Genomic DNA, 23129 nt, shown 5'->3' with positions numbered 1-23129 from the left:
ATGCAGACTTAATGTGAACTTTCTAGATTTTGAAAATGTTTTTAAACTGTCAAGAGGCTTTCAAATGATAAAAATTCTGATGGCATTTACTTACTAGTTTTAATAAAAAATCCTTTAAAAATTGCACACCTTTCTCTTTCTGTATATTTAAATATGTAATATTAAGGTTTTACAACTCTTTCAAATCACCAACCATATATATTATTTACTTGGTAAACATACACTAAACAAGTACATCTAGACTATTCCTTGTCTGTAAAGGTTTAAAAGAAAATATTTCATGTTACTTTATCAACCGATTGAATTGCCAAATTTAAGCAAGCTTATTCATATAACTCCAAAATAGAGAGAAAACGGCTAACTACTTTAACTCAAAGAAAATGTAGGGGCCGGCCCCGTGGCCAAGTGGTTAAGTCCCCACGCTCCACTTCAGCGGCCCAGGGTTCAAATCCTGGGCACAGACATGGCACCGCTCATCAGACCATGCTGAGGCAACATCCCACATGCCACAACTAGAAGGACCCGCAACTAAAATATACAACTAGGTACTGGGGGGCTTTGGGGAGAAAAAAGCAGGGGGAAAAAAAAGAAGATTGGCAACAGTTGTTACCACAGGTGCCAATCTTTAAAGAAAAACAAAAGAAAATGTAAAGAACACGAAAACTAAGTAAAAATTCAGGAGCACTTTCATATAAAAGCTTGGACATCACTCTTAACTATTAATAACTCCTATGGTGCTCCCCCTCTTCCTCTGTTCTAAATTTTCTGTTCAAAAGGGCTGAAACCACATCACATTCTTCTCTGGATGTCAGAGGTGTAAAACTAAAGTTTTGATAAACTACACAATGTTGTTGCTGTGAGATACGGATTTAGATCAAACATGGCTCATGTAAGAAATAGTTTATACATTTATATGTAAAACTTGCTTATTAAAAATAGTTTATAAGTTTGGCACAGAATAATATAATTCACCCAATAAGAACAATAACTTTATACTGACTGTTACTTTGCACAGAAACCTACTGGGAAATATTGGGAATGCACACACACACACAATTAGTATCTCTCATCTGAAGTCACTGCTCCAGGGCCACTCCCCATGTAGTGAGAAAGGACATCACCAAGTGTGGGGGTAGCTCATCCACAGGCAGGCCCCGCAGGTCCCATTTTCAGGGCTAATAACTTACACACAAATGTGGTTGTCTGCTTCATCTGACCAGACAAGATGGGTACACAAGCATCCTGGGGAGGTGAAGATAGATGAGGCTTAGCGAGTGGTACGTGGGGACCAGCAAGGGATGACCCATGCCCATGGATTCACAGAGGAAAAAGGAAAGAACTTTAAAAGTTGGAAGAAAGATAAACAAAAATGCATAATTGTCCGAGGATATTAACTACAGCAGCAAAGAGAACTATAAAGCTTGAGTCCTTTACAAGACACTTCTATACTATAAAAGAATAATACATACTGACAAAGGTAAAAGGTAAAATAGTAGATTCACAATATACATCTAATAGGATAAAAAAGACATCACACAATTTTGGAAGACGTATATGTAAAATACCTTAAATCATTAAAAACACGTGTTTTAAAAGTCACACTTCAGTAATCTGGAAAACACTTTTGTCCCAGAAAGGCTGGATCAGGGAGGCAAAGGACGTCATTACAGGGTGATAACCCCCAAGGAGAGGGAGCACCTCCTCACTCAGCAGATGTTTCTGAGGGCGCCGTGCGAAATCTGGGTATAGAAGCCCAAAGTCCCTGCCCTCACTGCGTCTACACTGCTGGGGCCAAGGTCTCAGTTTCTGAGCCTCGATTCGCTTATGATTCATCCTCTTTGGACTGTCAAGAACCAAATGAGACCATGAATATAAAACTACTTAAAAACCTGAAATCGTCCGAGATCTGTAAAGTGCTGTTATCGGTACGATTATCCGCTCACGGTGACGTCTCCACAGCAGTACCAATGGGATCTGCCCTCCACGGGTCAACCTCACCTTTTAGGGGCGTGCCCTCCTATGAATATGGTTTCCTTCTAGTCCATCAGGGAGGGGCTTTCATAAACTCGTGTGTGTGTTTAATCTGTTCATTTTGTGGAGGACGTGATGTGCTGCTCGGACCCTGGGAAGCAGTACACCATGACCCTGCCGCCCCGAGACACCAGATTCCGGTACCTGCACCTGGGCGAGAACACCCTCTCCACCAGGTCCGGCCACCTGCTGCTCCTCCACCAGAACCCCTTCCCTCCCACAACCCGCTCTGCACCCACATCCATACCGGGTACTCAGTCTTCCCTTCTCCTCTCTCTCTTCCTCAGGGCGATGGTCCCAAACACCCAGACCAGATAAGCCCCCCAGTACACACAGCTCTAACGTGCTGTGTTGGTTTACAACAGACTTGACTGCTGGACCACAAACTCCCAGGCATTATGGATGCTGCCGGCTTTGTTCACAAGTGCATCAACATGAAGCAATCAAAAAACATTCACTGGATTGAACTACGTTCGACTCGGGGAGACAGCCGCATAAACACAGAATTTATAATAAATAAACATAATCCATCACAAAAATTTCAGAGGAGGAGTGCTCCACAAAACAGTGAGGTGTGCACAATCCCGAATAATCATTCTGGCTACAGGATGAACTGGTTGAAATTAGGAAGAGCAGTTCCTTGAAGACACTCTGGTCTTGCTGATGAGACCTGTAAGCCAAATCTCAGCTATTATCCTCGTCTGTAATCTTCATCCTTTTTGGCTTCCCCACCCCACCCTTTACAGCTTTCAGGAACCTGGAGGGGGGGGAACGCCACCCCGCCCAGGTAATTTACTCACACTCAGCTCATTCATTCAGGGCAAGAGCATCCTTTGCATTTATTCATTCTTTTGCAGCATACTTAAATAATTTCTCCCCATCACACATTCTTAAGTTGACATATAAAAATTTATCACAACTTTAAATAGATGCAAATGACGTATGTTCACACATTTTTTACAGCAAATATGCCTTATATGTATTTTTGTTAAAACCCTGGCGCTGAGGAATAGTTCATTCAGTTGATACAGTGTGTCCGCCATACAACCTTACTGGAAAGCCAGTCTTCAATGCCATCAAATGACTAAGTCAGACCTAAGTTCTGTCTGGAAAGGTTATTTTATAATTTAAACACATATTCTAACTTGCATCCCCATGACAACTTCTCAGTTCTGAATTATAATTATAATTCTAAGTGATGCATGGATGCATGGATGGATGGATGGAGGATGCATGGAGGATGCATGGAGGATGCATGGAGACCCAGAGCTTTGCAATGAGTTTGCTGACCTGGTGGAATAAAGAGTCTCCCTCATCACAAAAGCTCTCTTTACTCTCCCTGGATTCTCTCTCAGAGCTGAGCCTTTGAAGATTGCACTGTGGTTTAGCACCTGACATTTATAGTCAGGGCAATGAACCATAGTGAGATTCTGGATGGGAAAGAGGGAAGCCTCTGCTCTTCTGGAAACAGGAGAAGGACAATGGTGGGAGGGATGGCAGAAAAGTGGACCTATTGTCAGGCAGCTGTTCTTGGGAAAATTCATTTTTAAAAGAGTCTCTGTGAATGCTGAGGATACGGAAATTGACTTCTTTAAAGCAATCTTGGTCCACGAACCCTCTCAAAAGTGGGTACCCTAGTTTGAAGTTAGCTGATAAAGAATTCCCATTTCATGGCAAAAATAACCAAAACAAAAAGTAACAAATGTTGGAGAGGTTGTGGAGAAAAAGGAACCCTCACATACTGCTGGTGGGAATGCAAACTGGTACAGCCATTATGGAAAACAGTATGGAAATTTCTCAAAAAATTAAAAATAGAAATACCATATGACCCAGCCATCCCACTACTGGGTATCTATCCAAAGAACTTGACATCAGCAATTCCAAAAGTCCCATGCACCCCTATGTTCATCGCAGCATTATTTACAATGGTCAAGACGTGGAAGCAACCTGAGTGCCCATCAACTGATGTTGGTTAAACAAGATATGGTATATATATACAATGGAATACTACTCAGCCACAAAAAAGGATGAAATCGTCCCATTCACAACAACATGGATGGACCTCGAGGGTATTATGTTAAGTGAAATAAGCCAGATAGAGAAAGACAATCTCTGTATGACTCCACTCCTATGTGTAAGTTAAACATGTAGACAAAGAGAATAGATTAGTGGTTACCAGGGCAAAGGGGGGGAGTGGGCACAAAGGGTGAAGTGGTGCACCTACAACATGACTGACAAACAATAATGTACACCTGAAATTTCACAAGGTTGTAAACTATCATAATCTCAATAAAAAGTTAAAAAAAAATTAGCAAACATTGGGCCACAACACTGTTATAACTAAATCATTGAAAAACATAGATGGCCAGAGCCTCAAACCAGATACTTCATTCTTCAGCTACATGTAATAAATACTTTGTGATTATTTATATGTAAACACTCTTCTATCAGATTAAAACCAATGAATTAAACTATCGAAAAAAAAATTCCCATTTCAACAGATGCCATAGATTTGGAATCTTCCTGTCACCTCCTCTGAGTGAAGGCATTTCCAGTATCCCCACTGGCTGACCATATCCCTGGGCATCACACATATGAACAGAGGCCCGAGTGGGTCTCCCTTGGAATGTATTATAATTATAATACATTATTACATATAATGTATATAATATGGTACTATGCATCATACATATAATACATTATACATTCATTCTGCAAAGACTGCGAAAATTTTCCAACATTTCTAAATAAAAAGTAAGCCTGTGTTTCCCGAATCTTCACTGGGACTGTATTCAGTATTTTAAGAAAAAAAAGAAAGATATGAGTGCGTGTGTGACACAGGGGTTTCTTGACAAACTGGCCATTCTGAGTAGTATGTCATTGACCTCTGTGTTCATGAATTTAGTTAGTCACAAAAAAAGATACAGCAATATCCTCTCCAAGCCAGTTCAACCATACATAAAACAATTTAAAGCATTCTGCCAAAAGAAAGTCCATATACATCATATGGTTCTCAGAGATGACTGCATGTTTATGCAATCGTCTCTCGATTTCTGTCTGACTCTGTGTAAAGAGACTGGGCATTACAGGATACTAAAAAAAGAAAAATCAATGATATAAATTCTAGGTGGAAAACCCCAAAATTCCTGTTTCATGAAAATGTGGCCCTTATGACTTTCTGAAGAAGACGCATTATTGAGCAGAGTGCCCTGGCCCATACAAAGTGGGCCACGAGAACAAAGAGCCAGCAATCTCACTGGTTCGGGGTGAGAGTCCATGTTCTCAAACTATGAGTAGGATCTCCATGACAGGATACTCTTTCTGTTGAAATAGAGTGGCTTTCTAATGACCCAAAGGCAGAAATTTGTGTTTATCAAAAATAATATATTTTTCTAACACGAGGAAAGGTCAGCAAACTAGAGTCCACTGCCAGTTTTTCTAAATGAAATTTTGTTAGAACACAACAAACAAGCTCATTCATTTATGCACTGTCTGTGCCTCCCCACAACGATGGCAGAGTTGAGTAATTCCAACAGAGACTTTTTATGTCCCACAAAGTCCAAAATATGTGCTATCTGGCCCTTTCAGAAAAAGTTCGGCCCTGTTCTAAGACAATCATCTCATATAGATGTTTTCATGGAATACACTAGTTTTAGTATTTATTTTTAAATAGTCTCTTTATCATTAGTCTTATGTAGTCCATATTGATTAATAATTAATAGTATTGATCAATAATTTAACCAGTTACTTTATATAATCTTCTGACTCAGAAAAATGCAATAATAAAGATATTTTTAACTAAACTGAGTCCCATCTATGCCAAATTTATAAGTAAAGCTATATTCTCTGTGCTGTTTTAAAATATTTATCTAGAAGAATCACTTTTACAACCTGAGGACTAGAAACACCAAAATGGTGGAAACTCGATAATTCGAATGCTCTCTGAATAGCACGTCCTGCTTTATTTAACATTCTCCTTAACTGAGGGTTAACCAGAAAACCTTTTCTGTTTTCAAATTTTCTGCTAAAACCCTTTGCAAAATATGTCATATCCTTGTTCCTGCCTTACCAAATAGCATACAAGAAAATAAATTAACTTTTCTTTGATAATGAAGTGTCTTATCTCTGGATAAGCATAATTTCACCTTGAAACATACAGTGTATGTGGAACAGGCACAACTGTCTGGATTTCTACTGATTTCAGGAAAAATCTTGGAGCTTAAAAAATTAATACTTTGTAAAAAGTCCTATGCCTCAGACTCTGAAAGTGGAACAAAGACAATAAATATTGTCTAATCTGAGGGTTCTATTAGCAGCAGAGGCCTCTGGTGCAGCATGTCACATCCTCCCAGCCCACTTCTGGTTCCTGCCACAGCAGTGGTGGCCTGTTCCTAGCCAGGTAAGACTCAGCTGAGGGTCCACATCCTACTTAGGTCCACACCCTGAGACTTACTGCTTTTACAAGAGCCCATGCAACCCTACAACAAGAAGAGTCTAGAAGTACAGAGCTGGTGCTCTCAAGGACAGCCCTCCTCAGTGGCGGAGGAAGCAGGTGGGCCGATGCTGCTGCCCCTGCCTTTCTGGGAGGGAAGCCCTCAGGGAGGCAGGTCCAGCAGCATCAAGCCCTTACTGCCCATATCACTATGTGCACAACTCAGCTCCTATTGGCTTCACCTCCTTGCCTGTGACCCTCACGTCACCCCCTCACTCTCATGTCTAGAATCATGTCCTAAATAAACCACCTGCCCTTATCTGAGGCTCTGCTTTCAAGGAAAACCAAACTAAGAAATGAGAATTCTTCAAAATCTTTCTTCAAGGGAAACTGAGTAATTAAGAGAACCGCTAGAGTGAGAGGTTTGACCTCAGAGGGATTTCACGGGAATGCCAGCCACACTCAAATCTGGAAAAACCTACACAGGGTGGTCCACCGAGATCTTGTAAACAGTTTACTGACTCCAGCCGATCACTGACATCCACCGAAAATAACTACTGACCACGATGACAAACAGTTTCACAGATTCTTCTACTTGAGGACAACATCCTCACACGAGGTAGGAAACAAGAATAAAGGGAGGCAAAAATCACCCAGCGAGCCAAGCAGCAGGTCAAATCCTAAAATAGGAGAACACTTGAGTCTTCTCGGGAAAGCGGGTCAACCTGGCTCAGACCTGGACGTCCCGCTGCAGCCTGGGGAGCCAGAGGCGGGAGGCCTCCCTGTGGCCTGGCGCCCCACCAAGGCCCACAAGGACATCCTTTATAGACCTTTTCATGAGGTCACAGTTTCTTTTAAGAATCAGAAGCAACATTTTAAGGAGTTCTGAAAACTGCTCTGCATTTTCTTTTCTTCTTGTACTAACACACTAAGCTGAGCCTCTCATCCTTAATATAAAATCAAGACGAAAATATTACCAACGTAAAATTTTACAATTCAAGAAAATTCCCAAGTCTGATGCCTTAACACAGATCTGCTATTTCTTCTTTGGAAGAAAAGTATGGAAGGGTAACTACCTTCTGGAGCACCCATTTTACGCATAAGGAAATTGGAGTTCTCAGAAATTAAGCAGAGTGGAGATCTGAGCCCAAATTTTACTCCAAGATACATGTCTCCAGTGTACCATATTGCTTCTTGGGAATCCTTCATTCAACACATACTTAGTGGGTGATTGCTCATGAATACTCTGCTGGTCATCCAAGATATAAAGATAGCAAACCTCAAGCCTCAATGTCAAGGAAAGGCAGACGAACAGGCCATCAATTCTGGCATCATGCAGGTGCTCTGTGCAAAGGGCAGAGGGAAGGACAAGGAGCATGTGCCACAGCTACACGGCTGAATGCCTGTCTGGAATTTCTTTTAATATTTATGAACTATTGCCTACTGAAAAGCAGAAGCCAATTCAGTAATTTTTTTAAACGAACATGTCCACTACAGAGTATTAAGGAATTCCAAAAGAACATAAATAAAAGCGTAATTCCTCAAACTATTTGTAAAGTCTTAAAATAATATAACCCATGGGTATTTTTGTTTTGGATAAATGCAAACTAGATGTAGAGTGTTTTTGAAAGGGGTTTAAAATCCAGCCTCGAAATTCATCCTTAAGGAGATAATCACACATGGACACATTCTCACCTTTCTTCAAGTTAGAGTGAATTAAATTACAAAAGGAAAATGTAATACTTATATAGGTCTAACACCACTCAGGTAGTTAATTAAGAATATAGACCAACAATCCACAAAATTCTAAAGTAAATACATAACCAGTTGCAAAGGATAAAGTTATACATACAAACCAGATCTGAGCTAGGGTGTCCGCTGGATACTGGCCAGAGATGTGACATGCATCCTTGGCAAGGCACACACCTCACCTGAGGCTCGTTCTGCTTCCAGGGCTGTGAGCTGCTGAGCTCTCCCACTCAACTGGAGCAGCAGGGAGGCCCAATAGAAACATTCCTCTTTAGTCAGGCCAAGTGCATGTGAACAATTCAGAGACATGAGAGAACAGAGGTCAAATCTATTGGAGGTGCAGAGGCTCCATAAATGGGGAAAATGCCTGTTACAGCCGATCAAAAAATAGATTCCCCTGACTGGAAGAATTCTAATGACAATCACGTTTTATTTTAGTTCCTTCTCTTCCCAAAAATTCTTCCTTTTTATTTTCAACACATTTTCCTTTAATTTCTTGCCAACAAAGTGGAATTGCTCTAAGTCGCCAGCCATTTCCTGATATCAGTGTTTCCAGAAGCGGTACTTCCTGTAACTACAAAGAAACACCTTTCCCAGCCAAATGGATGTGAAAGCAGCCTCTTTCTTCATTTCCCTTTGCCACCCAACCATCTCCCTGCCACCTAGACAGCCCTTACAGGGGGTGCCACGCTACCTCTTCAGCAAAGACCATCTCATGGGGTTCACTCAGAGTCCAAGCAGTGGATGACACAAACAGGCTCTGGCATGGATTGTGTTCAAGGCACTGTCAACACTTCACATATACTGTCTCATTGCATCTTCAGAACAATCTTCATCTTCATCTTCACGACCTGGCAAAGCAAGCCCTCAATGCAGGCTTGTCTAACTCACCAAGCTCCATGTGACACTGCCTCGTTGATGTCTGCTTAACAAATAGACACACACACATTTCTCAACACTTTAGACTATCTGCTTTTTCTTACTGAGAAGTTGCCAGTCCCAAAGCACTAGAAAATACTGACAAAGGCCAGCAGTTTATCAACAAAGAAAGAAAAAAGGGACAAGCGTAAACTGTTGGTCTCTCGTTCCACCCACACACTCCCTCTCTGGGGAAGGTCTCTATCTAATAACAGCATTTGTCAAAAGTTTAGGTCATCCTCAAATGTGCTACTGAATACCCCACTGCATTAGCAATACGGGGTACTTCCCACCACACTGCAACCCAGATCCAAGAAGTCATAATAATTTTGAACCTCAAAAATGTAGCCAGGATGTATTCAAAAATGTACCAACACAAAACAAAAAGAATTCAAACATCCCTAAGAAAAAAATGACAGATCTCCTAATGATGGCCCATTTGACAAAAAGAACAGAACGGTTACAAAACGCAGAAGGTGCCAAAACTCTCCAGCTACGGTAGGATCTTAGGAGAAATGAAATTCAACTAGAGCACAAATATTAATAAAGAATAACCTATAACATAAAGACATTCCCAGTGATCTGAAAAGCCTCTGAAGGCATCTGCAGTGCTCAACGGAGTGCAAAGACTATGATTCCGCTCCCCGACCCCAGCCCCACACCCCACGCCAGGAAAAAAGAGCAATGACCATCCTTGAAACTCGGGCCGCTATGAGAAAACAGGGCTTTCAAGAAAGAAGCAGCTGTGCAAACTGACAATTTCTTCATCCCCAAGGCCCAGGGTGTGTAACAGGGATTAACAGCCTAAAGACCTCAGAAGCACCAAGGCGGGACGGGAGGAAGATTTTTAGGGCAGTAGAAGGCGGACGTTTAAGGTTACGGAAGGGTTTTCACAAAATCCAGTAACTAGGAAGGAAGTAGCAGCTAAAATAAAACCAATGGGTGGACTAGACGGAAATAATATTAAGTGATAAGACAAAGAAAAATGTCAACATTATAACCAGAACACAGGAAAATAAGCAGGGTTGATATCCCGACTAAGGGAGAAGGAAAGAAACTCACTTAGAGAAACAGTGAGTACTGACTTTAAACCCAAAATAAAATCAGGGAAAAGATCAAATATGAGGACCTAAAGAATTCAGTTCTACGACAGGCACAGCAAAAGGAACAGCTCTGTCCTTGCTCAGCTGGATGAGGGTCTCTAAGCGCCAGGCCATCCTTCATGTCCTCTGCCCAGAACAGCTTCGACATCAGCTCTGCAAATGTCTGCTGAGGAATGAATGAATGGATGAGTTCACATTGTCCCTGCCCTAAATAAAAAATCAAGTCGCTGAAACATTAGAATTATAACCCACTGTCGTGGCCCCAATTTAGTGGTACTGTTAAGAGGCAAGACCACTCGAGGCCACAGTGTCATTCCCTTGAATGTGCCAGAATGTAAAGCCCACGTTTTTCACAGGGTAGTACTCCGTTTCTTGCCAAAATGTAGTGATTTCTACCAGATGAAGCTGGCTGGGCAGCCGTCCAACAGTTTAAACAATAGTGCATATCTTAAATGCGAAACCAGACACTGTATCAGAGTCAGAAATTGCATGAAAATAGAAGTGGGTTTTTTTTTCCATTTTCAAATCTGTGCATGACGTAGAAAGGAGTCGATAAGGACGAGGGGTGTTGATGCATGCGATTTTTTTTTTTTTAATATTCATGCTTTGACATTTTGGGATCTTGTGTAGGAGAAGTAAGTGGGAGGCAAGAGGAAGCCAGAAATCAAGTGAACAAGCTTAAAGGGGCTGAAAAATAAACTATGATCTCAACAGAAAACAATAAAAACACAACAATAGGATTACCTCAACCACAAAGTAGGGCCACTGACAATTAATTAAATGGCATATCGGTAAATTCTGACTTATTTTTAAATTTCATTTTTGAATAGGTAATAAGTTATGCCATTAAAAAAATCAAAAAATATAGGAGTCGGCCCGGTGGCACAGTGGTTAAGTTCACATGTTCTGCTTTGGCTGCCTGGGGTTCGCCAGTTCAGATCCTGGGTGTGGACCTATGCACTGCTTAGCAAGCCATGCTGTGGCAGGTGTCCCACATATAAACCAGAGGAAGATGGGCACAGATGTTAGCTCGGGACCAGCCTTCCTCGGCAAAAAAGAGGAGGATTCGTGGCAGCTGTTAGCTCAGGGCTAATCTTCCTCAAAAAAAAAAAAATCAAAAATCATAAAAAGGTATACACAGAAAGTCTCTAACTCTTGCTCTGCCATTTCCCCAGTTCTCACTCCCCTTAGCCAAGAAAGCACTGTCAACACCTTCCTTTGAGTCCTGCTCCGTTTCTTCACGCAATTACAAACAAATACAAGTACACACTTTCTTTGCCCTTTCTACCACAAGAGTGTGTGTGCACGTGTGTATATTGCTTTACACTTTGCTTGTTGCACACAGCAATGGATCTGGAAGATGTTTAGTACGTTAGTTTCACTGCTGAAAATTTTACTCAGCCAGGCCACTAGGGAGAGAACTTTGGGGGCTTTCCAATGCTCTCTTTCCAACAATGCTGCAATGTATTAATTGCTTGCTAAGCCTTTTTTGCCCAGGTGTGAGTATATCTGAATGATAAATTCCCAGAAGAAAGAATTATTAGTTTAAAGGGTCCAAGCATTTTAGTATTGATCGACACTGCCGAATTGCCCTCTTCAGGGGCTGGATCAATTGACACTGCAGCCAGGAATGTACAAGAGTACCTTGTTCCTCATAGAATTGCCAATAGTGTGTTAAAAAGTTTAATAATGTTGGGGGCCAGACTGGTTGCATAGTGGTTAAGTTCACGCGCTCTGCTTCGGTGGCCCGGGGTTTACCAGTTCAGGTCCTGGGCACAGACGTATGCATCACTCATCAAGCCATGCTGTGGCAGCATCCCACATACAAAATAGAGGAAGACTGGCACAGATGTTAGCCTAGCAACAATCTGCCTCAAGCAAAAAGAGGAATATTGACAACAGATGTTAGCTCAGGGCCAATCTTCCTTACCAAAAAAAAAACCCAAAAACAACAAACAAAAAAGAAGTTTAATAAATTTTTGCAAATCTGACAGGTGAAAATAGGACCTCGGTGTTATTTTAAATTGCATTTAGTTTATCACGAATGAACTCGAGCCTCTTTTCATTTTCTAAAGAGCCATTTACTTCTCCCTTTCTAGGCACTGTCTGTTCATCTCCTTTGACTATTTTTTATTGGGTGGTTCTTTTGCTTAACCATTTCTAGGAGCTTTCATATGTTAGGAAGGTTAGCCCTAGGCTGGGATATGAGCTGTAAATGTTTTTTCCTAGGGCAGATGTTCAAGAACTAGCAGCTGTTTGGCGCTGCTGGAGCTTAAAAAGCACCGTAGGAAGAGGAATTGAGACGGAGCAGAAAGGCAGGGTGGGGGAAGTCACCTCCCAGGAGCTTTACCAGAAGATATTAGGTCTTTGCTTATGGTACTTAGGGCCATAAAAAGGTTTTCTTTTAATGCAGATGAATTTATCCATCTTTTTTTGTTTCCTTTTGGATTCTGAGTCACATTTGAATTCTCTCTCCACTCCAAGGCTAGAAAGGAATTTCCTCATTTTTTTTTTCTTTCTATGGTTTCTTTTTTTATATGTTTAAAGATACGATCCATCTGGAATTTATCCTGGAGGTACAGTAAAAGATATGATCTAGTTTTTTTTTTTTTTTCCTAGATGGCTCCCTAGTTGCCCCAAATGATGTATTCAACAGCCTGTCTTTACTCCTCCTATACAAGATGACAGTTTTAAAATATACTAAATTCCTTTATAGCTCTGGGTCTGTTTTCAGACTCTCCTACTCTGTGGCATTGATTTATCCATCTATTCACATGCCAGTACCACATTGTTTTAATTGTTGAGGTTTTATAACTAGGTCTTTAATCTGCCTTGAAATAATTAGATAGTCTATTTAATCACGAGATATTCTATTTAATTACGAGACACGAAAAGTATTATCCTAAGAAGGCATGATGACGGCTGAGACAAGAATGTTTTTTAAACGTAAACTTCTGGTCCTGGGACAAAAGAAAAAAATTTGAAAATGTACGTAATCTTGATAGCAATGATGTAAAACACAATTATCAAATCTAGGAAGCCACAGTAATCAAGCCCTTTTGGAAATCATTTTAGATGTTTATTTTGGAAGCTACTAAAACTATAATACAGAAACACATAATTACATCCTGTACAAATAAGTACAACTTGAGTTCCACATACGCATGACGCTTTTTTCCAGCAGAGTGACCTGCTCTTCATGCAAAACTGCTTCTTACACAGTACTTACCAGCTTTAAAAAGTCCAAATATGCTCATATTTTTACAAATAATTCATCATATCCAAACACATGGCATTGTTTCAACGCAATAAGCAACGCTTTCTCTTTGCTAGTCTAGAAAACGTTTTCATCAAAGTAAAAAGCTTTTTATCACTGTCTTAGGAAATAGAATGGAAGCATCCAATACACCCTAAACATTTATCTCGTTCTTTTCCATCAACTCCTGATCCTTGCCCCACACTGGGTTCATGATCTGAGCGACTCAGGCACCTGAACATATTGTGTTCTCGGTAACTCAGCAGGCCTGGTCATTGATGACAAATAGTGTATTTGGATTACATGAAAAAAAAAATGAATCAAATGAAGTTTCAAGCTACGCTAACAAAATTTAACCACCACATTATTTCCTTGGTTCCTTCCTTTTAAAAAAATTAGTATTTTTAAAGGACCCTTTCGACCGTATTCTCCCACTTAAACAGCTTTGCTTACTCACTCATTAGACTTATTGTGCTTGGCAACGTGCTAGGCAGTGAGGTTAAGGAAATGACTAAAACATGCTTTCGGCCCTCAAGGAACGCACGGGCTAACGGGAGACACACACAACTGCGGACAAGTACAAGCGCCAGGATCATGGAGGTACATGGGGGACCGTGAGCAAGCCCAGGAAGCAAGGAGAGATTCCAGGGGACACGCCGCTAGCAAGTGGGAGGCAAGGCTCGCCAGTCAGAGGGGACATTGCGACCCAGGGCAGAAGTTCATGAGCTATAAGCAATTGGTCCCTAAAATACACCGAAGGAAGCGGAAGGGGCAAGAGGCAGAGGAGGTCACTGCAGGCGAGTCTACAGGAGGGCGCTGAGGATCTCAGACTTCGCCCTATGGGCAAGGGGTGCCATTACAGAGTGTTCTGTCCCAACTCTGCACGGCTCTACCAACTGTCATGGTTAAAATGTATCATAAGTGCCTTTTGTCTTGTCTGTTTCCCTCATTAGACAGCACCTCCTTGAAGGTAAGGAACAGCTCTGTGTGGACATATTCATGGCCAACGATTAAGACAGCAACTGGTGCAGAGAAAACACTCAGTAAATATTTGCATGTTACATGATCTAATAACGCTGTGCGTTTTTGCACTTCCCACCCCTTCCCAATATCAAATTCAAATGACCTCCATACACAACACTTGACCATCTTTCCTTGATCCGCCACACCAGCCTTCTCTTCCACTTCTCTTCTGCGTGAAGCCCTCCCCACCACCAGATCATTCTACTTACTGTTTCCTGAATTCTTCATTGGGGTTTCTACCTTCCGTCCTGGGCGTCTCTTCTATGGGTACACTTCCCCTCATTCAGCAACCGATTCCAAATACTCTTCTTCCCCCCAAACACCACTCAAATTTCATCCTGCTGGGCAATTTTCATCAAGATGTGCATCGAGGACTTTTAAGGTCCCTGCTCTCTGGTTCAGTGTATTTTGTAAATGCAGAGTAGGTGCATTTATTCTTTGCCAGCTCTGCCCTCCAGTTCCCTCCACACACCAACAATGGATTCATCTTCCCAAACTATTGCTTCAACCACGTAACTTTCCTTCTAAAACGTTCTCACTCACACTCATCTAACTGTGGTTACTAATCCATCCTTTCCCTTCTTGGCAGGACCTCCCACATCCACGCTCTCCTCTCCTCCGTGGCCCCGGGGAGCTCATTTCCTGCTCTCCATGTCATCATTCCTCAGGGCTTGCACTCCGGTTCCGCCCACTCTCAGGTGACCCCAGGGCTGTCCAATCAGGGGAAATGGCTAGATAGGATCTGGTGAAAACACTGTGAATTTCTCACCCGTCCCCTTCTCTCCACCTAAACACTCATCAGCGTCCACACCCATTCTTCCCACGGTTATTTCTGGGGAAACGTTTCCCTCACCATCCACAGCCTCCCACGTCCACTACATTCCACTCCTCCCACCTTCTTGAAGGTTTTGTCCCGTTCTCTTTTGCCTATTTTCTCACACTCCTTTTCCTCAACAAATAAACATTCTCAAGTCAGTCCTCCATAGGGAAAGAGACAGCTTTTATCTCCCTATAGCTATGGGACTCTCTCTCACCTTCTCTAGGGACCAAAACAGCCAGACGTATTTGTCTCCACTGACTCCTTGCCCCATTAAAAATGTGTTTCCATCTCTGCCACTCCACTCCGAATCCCCAGACAGAGTCACTAATGGCATCCTGGCTGCGGTAACTCACTTGATCTCCGGGGCATCTGGCTTCTTCCATCTCGGGCTTCCTCTCTGGAACTCCATGACACATTCTGTTCCATTTCACCTCCTCTCCCTCAGATCACTCCTTCTCAGCGGATCCCATGGTTCTTCTTTCTTCTCCTGCCAGATCTGTCTTCTGCCCTCTTGCCACTCCTACTATTCATTTCAGGTTTCCACACAGGACTCGGCTTCGACTATGATCTGAAGAGTCACAAAGCTAGATCTCTAGTCCAGTTCCCCCTGCAGATTTCCAGAAAGCCGTCTTTTCATTCATCAGACTTTTGTGGAGTCACTACACTGCACCCAGCAAGTGTTTATTAACCGATTCCATCTGTATTCCCCTCAAAGTCCTCAACAGTCACGTGAAGCACCCACAGATACCCAACAGGGAGCAGACAATCCCAGGATTACTTGATTCTCCTGTCTCGATTCATCAACCCTATGATTTCCAGACTTTATTTATCCAATTGTCTTCTTAACATCTCCTCTAAGTTGTGCAGCAGGCATCTCAGACTTAACAGTGCCAAGCAGAACACCTGATTTCTTGCCCACCCCCAAAACGTCCCTCCTCTAGGCGTCCCCATCACGTCCCCATCACAGACAGTACAGTTCCCATTTACCCAACTGCTCCGGGTAAAATCCCTCTTGATTCCTCTGTCTTTTTACTCCCCATTTCCAATCTACCTCCACGTCTTCTACACTCTGCCTCCAAATGCCTCCTGAAGCCACATTTCATTTCCATGACCGTCACCCTAATCCAGGTCACCATCGCCTACCGTCTTGACTACACTAGGCCTCCATGTATTCCATTTCCACTACAGCCCCCTAGATGCACTCACCAAACTGCAGCCAGAATGAACAACTGAGATCATAAATCACGCATCACCCATCTGCTTAAACCCTTCCAGTAGCTTCCCCTTGCACGCAGAGTAACATGCAGTGTTTCCCCCTGCCCTACTAAGCCCTGACCTAGCCTGTTCACCTCTTCTGCTTCCTTCCAGGCCACTGTTCTGGTGGCTCCAGCAGCACGGCCCAAATTCTGTTCCTCTAGCCTTTGACCCTCCCTCTGCCTGGGGAGCTCTCTTCCTAACATCCCCATGGCTGGCCCTGCTTGGTCATTTAGACACCAGTGGCACTGCCCCTACCCGGAGAGACCTTCACAGACCACCCAAAGTACACACAGGAGCTATAGAGTCAACTCTCAATCTTAATTCACCCCATAGCTCTTGTGATATTTGCTATTTTTCGTTCGTATGTTTGAGGGTTAGTGTCTATACCACTAGAGTGTAGGCATCACACAAGCAGAAATCCCCGGTACCAGTGACAAGGTCTGACACAGAGTAGGTGCTCCATTCTGATACTTTCCTTCTAATATTTCTTTTCTCTGAACAAGGAACTACCCCCCCACCCCCCGACACACACACACATACCCCGGACTTTCCGATCCAGAAACTAAGGAGCCATCTGCCCCTATCCTATCCAGTGAGCCAGTCCTGTTCAGATTACCTGCGACCTAGCGCTCCTGGTCTCCCTCGACTTGTCCTGAGCATGGCTGGGTTCAAGTCCCACCTCTTCTCGTCTGGAGGATTACTCTGCCACAGATGTCAGCCCTCTGCCTCCAGTCACACGGAAGCCCAGTTCCACCACGGAAGGTGGTCTTCCTCCCGTTCTCCTTCACCTCTCTGTGTATAGTCCTTCAAAGGAGTTCACTGGAAAGGGTAACTGTAATATCCTTCCATTAGCCCACAAGAACCCTCTCTCCAGTCTCACCACCCTCTCTCCCCACACCTCACCCCAGGCTAATGGCAGGGTTTTCCCCAGGCTTCTTCTCCTCCAAGCTCAGGCTGGAAGAACCCCTCCACCCTAGAGGCTTGGACCAGCTCCTCTGTGAAACCTTTCCAGGGCCCTCCAACCAGAGAGTACCCCGTTCTCTGTCCCCAGAGCATCTTGTGCTGCCTCTGCCGGACAGTGAGCGTGTGTGTAAGCTCTGCCTGTTAGCCGTGGGCTCCCAAGAGGACCAAGTCTGAATCATACGGGGTTGAATCCTGGCTCCCTAGGACAGAGGCTCCAGCCCAGGAAGCTATCATGACTGGCCTTCAATTTCGAAGTTTCTTGAAGACAGGCACCACGTTGTCGGGGTTTTTTTTGTTTCTTTTCATCTTTGAATTTCTAACACAAATATTTGAGGACTTTCCGTATGTGTGTCAACCACGGTTATAGTCTCAGGAAAAGAACCAAAAAAACAAGACAAGCCCCTGCCCTCTGGCTCTCCTGAGCTTGCCTTCTGGAGAGGGCAGACCAGCAGTAAACAAGCAGAGCAATAAATGAGCAGGAGAATTCCAGAAAGTGGTAAGTGCTACAAATAAAACAGGAGTGATGGGCATCTTCTGTTTCCTTTGTAAGACCTGGAGCTCTGGGATCCCTGTGGAGTATTCCCTGAGACAGATTTAGAGAATGGATCAGCTGGAGAGCTTGATTTACATTTTAAAAGGAAATTAAAATGTTTTGAATTACAACTAAGAATTTTCCTTTTAAGGGAGAAATATTCCTTTTTCATGAAAATTATTTTTCCCTTCCTTCTCAGGCTGCATGAGCTGTTTTTAAACAAACAGAAATTAACGGTGTCATAATTGGTAAAATGTTCACCACACCATGTTTAACCTGCTTTATACTGAACAAAATCCCAATATAGGCTTAACTATATGGTGCTGAATTTTTTTCCCCATTGAGGTAGAAAAACTTTGATGTGCAAAAATTAACTAAAGTTAATATGTCAGGTTGAGATGACAGAAGACACCTTCTTCAACTGTTTCCACTGATTCTCATTTAAATTTTTAGGGACCATCTTTGTTCACACAGGTTTTCTGAAATTAAAAGAGGAATTTTGTGAAATTAGAATTAATGAACCTAATTAGTTCCACCCAGTTTAAACAGCTTTGCCCTGTGGATTTAACCCCTTTTGGATCACTCCAGCCAAAAGAGACAGAGACATCGCCATTGACACCTGGTCCTACTCAGGACCTGCATCCTCCTGGCCCGCAGGAAGAAGTCACAGCCTTGCCATGGTGTAGGTACCCATATGCATAGTTCAGGTCCTTTGAGGAAAGTTATTATTTTCATCTCCCTGAATTTGCACTGAACAGGTACTCAGTAATTACTTGTGAGTTAGCTGTTAATTGATTTACACCCATTTCTGTTGCTGTGTTTTTGTCCCTCTACAATCTCAGTCCCACCAGGCCCGTAAAAATAAGTTAAATGTGAAGTCTAGCGTAGCTGGTATGCGTTAAACACATTTGCTCTTAAAAGGGATCCCATTTATCTCAGTTTGTTCAAGGGTTGGCCACACAGTATCTTACATCTCAAGAAAGCGAGCAGGAGTGGCTAGTGAGCCATGTGGAGCATATTCAAAATCCACAATTCCTGGAAACATATTCATTTTCTGTTTTAGATATTTGAGAACTAAACAATAAATTGCAGTCCGAGGAAATATTAGCAGCCTGCATTCACAAATCTCTCCCAGCTCACTTTCCTTGCTTCCTCTCTTCCCTCCATGACCTACAGTGGTCTCCTTTTTCTGTAGCTCTTTGCGTCCTTCAGAGGGGCCGACTGGTGAAACACGGAAATATTTGTAGAGAGATGTGGGAGGATCTGTGAGAGGGAGAGGTGGAAGTGACTTCCTGACTTTCCAGTGTCCTTAAGGCTTTACTCTCTGCTCAGCCCCAAAAGTCTATTGTCCACAGGTGTATCTCCTGCACTTCCCATCACAGCACCAAGTGCAGACAAGGTAAGTTGTTCCTTCCAGAAGAATGAATGCAACCCATACTGGCCTATCACAGCATCGCTTCTTTGCTTTCCTTCATACACACTCATGGCTCGCTCACACACACACACACACACCCCACTGCAAGGTGGACCTCAAAAAATTCATTCTGGATGGACTGGGGCTTTCCCCGAGTAGGTACTGTTTTCTATGCTAATCAGCAACTTTAGAGCAATGAAGTGCTGAAGCCTAGTCCCTGAGGACGAGTTCAGAGGTCTGCAATTAAAGGCAGATGGCGGATGACGTCAAACCAGGAAAGGTCTGATAGGGATGGAGAGTGACCACTGACCCCTTCCAGCGCTGAGTGTCAGTGGTAAACCTGCTTCTAGAAGGATCTCTCTCCTACGGATTGGTGAACTCCCGGACCACAGCCTGGCCAGGGCAGCACCTGGCAGGTGGCAGCAGCTTTCAATAAGCTCGTGCACAACTAAGTGAATCAGTGCATCGGTGTAAACCAAAAGGCAGAGCTAAAATACACAGGAATAGAACCAGGATCTTAGACCTCCACACGTGATTTTCTTTGTGATGACGATAAAAACAAAAACCGGCATTTGTACAAGCAATAATTGGAACCAGCAACCTTCACGTGACAACTTGCTTGTCAAATGCAGAGATCCACCAAACTGAAACGGTAAAAAGGGAACCAACATGCGACAATTAAGACACATCTGTATGCATCTGGGCATTCTTACATTCTTACAGAATCCAGAATTTTTTTTTTTTTTTTTTTTTTGCAAAAAGGCTCCTTTTTACTGACAAATATTAGAAAAGTCTGCCAAGCTTCAGGTACTTCAGCAATTCACACAAGTGTAGCTTGTCATGCAGCAACAGACAGAAACAAGGACCCCAAAGGTGGGGACTAGAGAGTTAGAGCAGAAACTGGCTGTTGCCCTTGGAGCATCCATCCAGCCTCTTCCCATCTTTTCAGTGAGGCAGGTCCAGTAACAGATTCTGCTTAAAAGTACCTAAGTACTTGCTACCTTAGCACTGTCCTAAAAAAGACTTTTGTAGCCACTTGTTCCTGTTCAAACCCCAAGCCGCTCCCTCCGACTTGATCAGGGGTAAAAAAAAACAACAATCCCCCACAATTCTTGAGTGTCTTATGGCTGGCCTGGCTTTTCCTGAGGCTGTGCTTCTCCTGACAGAAGTTTCTGCAGAGTAGGTGGGGTCCCTTCTGCTGGTCCTCTTCTTCTCCAGGTTCTCTGTCTAAGGAAAAGTCTGCCAGGGATCCTTCTAGGACAACTTCACCCCACCTGAGCTGCTCATCTTTACTCCACTCCATAACTTCCAGCACGATGTGCCCCCACCCCAAACAAACTGTAGTTACAACAACATACAAACAGAAACCTCATCGTTTTAGGAAAACGTGTTCCATCCCAAGGCCTAAACTCCTAAGTCACCTTAGCACCACTCTCTTCCCAAAACTGTTTGTCAGAGGCACCGTGTGGCAGCCTTTGACCCCCCCCGCCCCCCACCCCACCCCACCCCACCCCACCCCACCCCACTCGCTACCAATGGTGAAAAGTAGAAGTTTATTTTTTAAGGGAGGACTTCACAAGGCAGGAGGAAGAGAACAGACAGGAACCGGGTCCTAGGCCAGGCCTGAGGCTTACCCGACACATGTCAGAACTGGCTGAGAACTCCACGCTCTCCTCTCACCTTCAATCCATGGCCAACCCAGGTCCACTTCGGTAAATAAAAATGCCCCTGCCTAATATGCCTAAGGGCTGCAAGCGAGCCCCTCGCGTCCTGACCACATCCCTCCTCCACTGCGGCATCTAGGAATCAACCAGCATCCTCAGGTTGGGGGCCGGGGGGAGGCAGACACCTGGAAACTGCTGTGCCCATCAGACTAGGGAAGGGTACTGGATGGAGGGGCAGCTGGGATTCCAGGGCCCACACCCGCCGATCAGGTCAAGGGGCAAGGACCAGCAGAGACCGCTGCTGGCCGGAGCCCGCAAGAGAGTGTAGGAGAGGCCGCTGGGCCACTCGGCCACGGGGGACCGACTCGCGTCCTGGAGGCGGGATCGCGGGGTCAGCAGGCCCCGGGCCGCACATGCTCGCACGCCCGGGGGCTGCGCCCCAAAGGCGTCCCGGCGGGCAGTGAGCCCGGACAAGTTCCGGCCACGAGGAGGGGCAGGACCCCCGGTGGCCGGGAGGCGCGGGCCGGCCGGGACTGAGTAGTGAGCGGCAGGTGGGAGCAGGAAGCCGAAACAGCAGCCCTGGAAGAGTCGGCCGGGAGAGGCGCCGCGGAAACGCGGTTCCCAGCGAGCAGCAGACAAAGGCTCGGTGCGCACGCGGTGGACGGTGGCGCCGGAGCCCCGCGCTCAGGGCCGCGAGCAGCCGCGCCCGACCTGGCCGGCGCCAGAGTCGCCCAGTGTCCAGTGGGCGCGACCTCCGGGCCCCCGCGGCGCTCCCACCCGCCCCCGGTCTCCCGTCCTCACCTCGCTCGCCCTCCATCCACGACAACGGCGACCCCCTCCTCTGCGCACCGGGCGCCTCTTCCCTTAACATCTCCCGCCTCCTGCCTTCCAGCGAACCTCTGCCTTGACTATTCTACTCAGTCTTATCCCCCTCCCCCGTGACACGCCTTCTGCCACCCCTGCTCCAGCGCGCTCTCAGCCCCGCACCCGGGGCTGGGGAGGCGGAGTGGCCGTGGTCGGCCTGGGGGAGACCGGCAGCGCCTAGTCTCCTCCACCTTAACGTCCCATTGTCCTTCCTTTTACCAACCCGAGCACCAGCCAACCCCCAGGATTTGGAGAAAGAGGACTCTTAGGGGAGGTGCACCCATTTCCACCCGGCTAGTCCATACTCTGGAACAGGGTCAGGCGGGGGTCGCGGGGGGGGTGGGGAGATCGGCCTGGGCCCCGACACAGAACCCCGGGGAACAGCGAGTGCCTTCACCTTTGGGAGCGCGTGGCTCGGGGGCCCGGAGCTGCCCTCGCCCAGCCAGGGGATTCAGCGGGCGGACCCCCCAAGCGAAAGGAAGCGCGTGTACTCGAGCCAAGTGTTCCCAGGCTAAAGAGAGAGGAGCCTGGCGTAAATGATCACAGGGCAGAGAGTATAAAGACGTGCCCGGCAAGTGTGGCCAGAAACACCACCGCGGGACCCGAGGCGGGCAGCAGGTCCTGTTCTAAACGCCCGGCTCCAGGTCACCCTTCCCCCGCACGCACGCGGAGCCTGGGAAACCCCGGTGTCCCGGCGCTGACGGACGCTCCCGCGCGCCACCAATGTGTCTCCAGCCTCCCGCGTCTCCGGAGAAGCCCGCTGGGCGCTAAACGCCCGGGGCGCACGCATCCTGCCCGCCGCCCATCGCAGGAGGTTCCCTTCCCAGACCTCCACTCCCTCCCCCCCACCCCGCCCAAACGCGGGAATGTGGAGCCAGGCCACTTACTGGGGCTCAGGAAACACTCGGTCAACCTTCGGAAGCAGCTCGAATTATTAGAAGGTCCATCTTCCATGTCGGAGCCGAAGAGCAGCGAGGACGCGGCGGCGAGGGCGAAGCCGGCGCCTAGGGGCCGCCTCGGAGTTCGGCCGCCGCCGCCTGGGCTGGGGCCGGGGCCGGGGCTGGGGCCAGGGCAGCCCCCGCCGGCGCCCGGGAAGCCGGGGC

General features: G+C 45.3%; 1 protein-coding gene across 1 annotated transcript in view; it reads right to left on the bottom strand.

Moving 5' to 3' along the window:
* Positions 1-23123, bottom strand: part of PDE10A (phosphodiesterase 10A) — a 247668-nt gene extending 224545 nt beyond the window's left edge. Inside the window, exon 1 of the mRNA XM_046670653.1 lies at positions 22914-23123. Within this exon, the coding sequence (XP_046526609.1) occupies positions 22914-22980 (67 nt within the window). The 5' untranslated portion in view covers positions 22981-23123. The remainder of the gene's footprint in view (positions 1-22913) is intronic.
* Positions 23124-23129: the final 6 nt, after the last annotated feature.

The sequence above is a fragment of the Equus quagga genome, chromosome 8, assembly GCF_021613505.1.
Source record: "Equus quagga isolate Etosha38 chromosome 8, UCLA_HA_Equagga_1.0, whole genome shotgun sequence".
NCBI classification, from domain to species: Eukaryota; Metazoa; Chordata; class Mammalia; order Perissodactyla; family Equidae; genus Equus; species Equus quagga.
The sequence above is the reverse complement of the archived record's forward strand: the minus strand, read 5'-3'. Positions and strand labels throughout refer to the sequence as shown.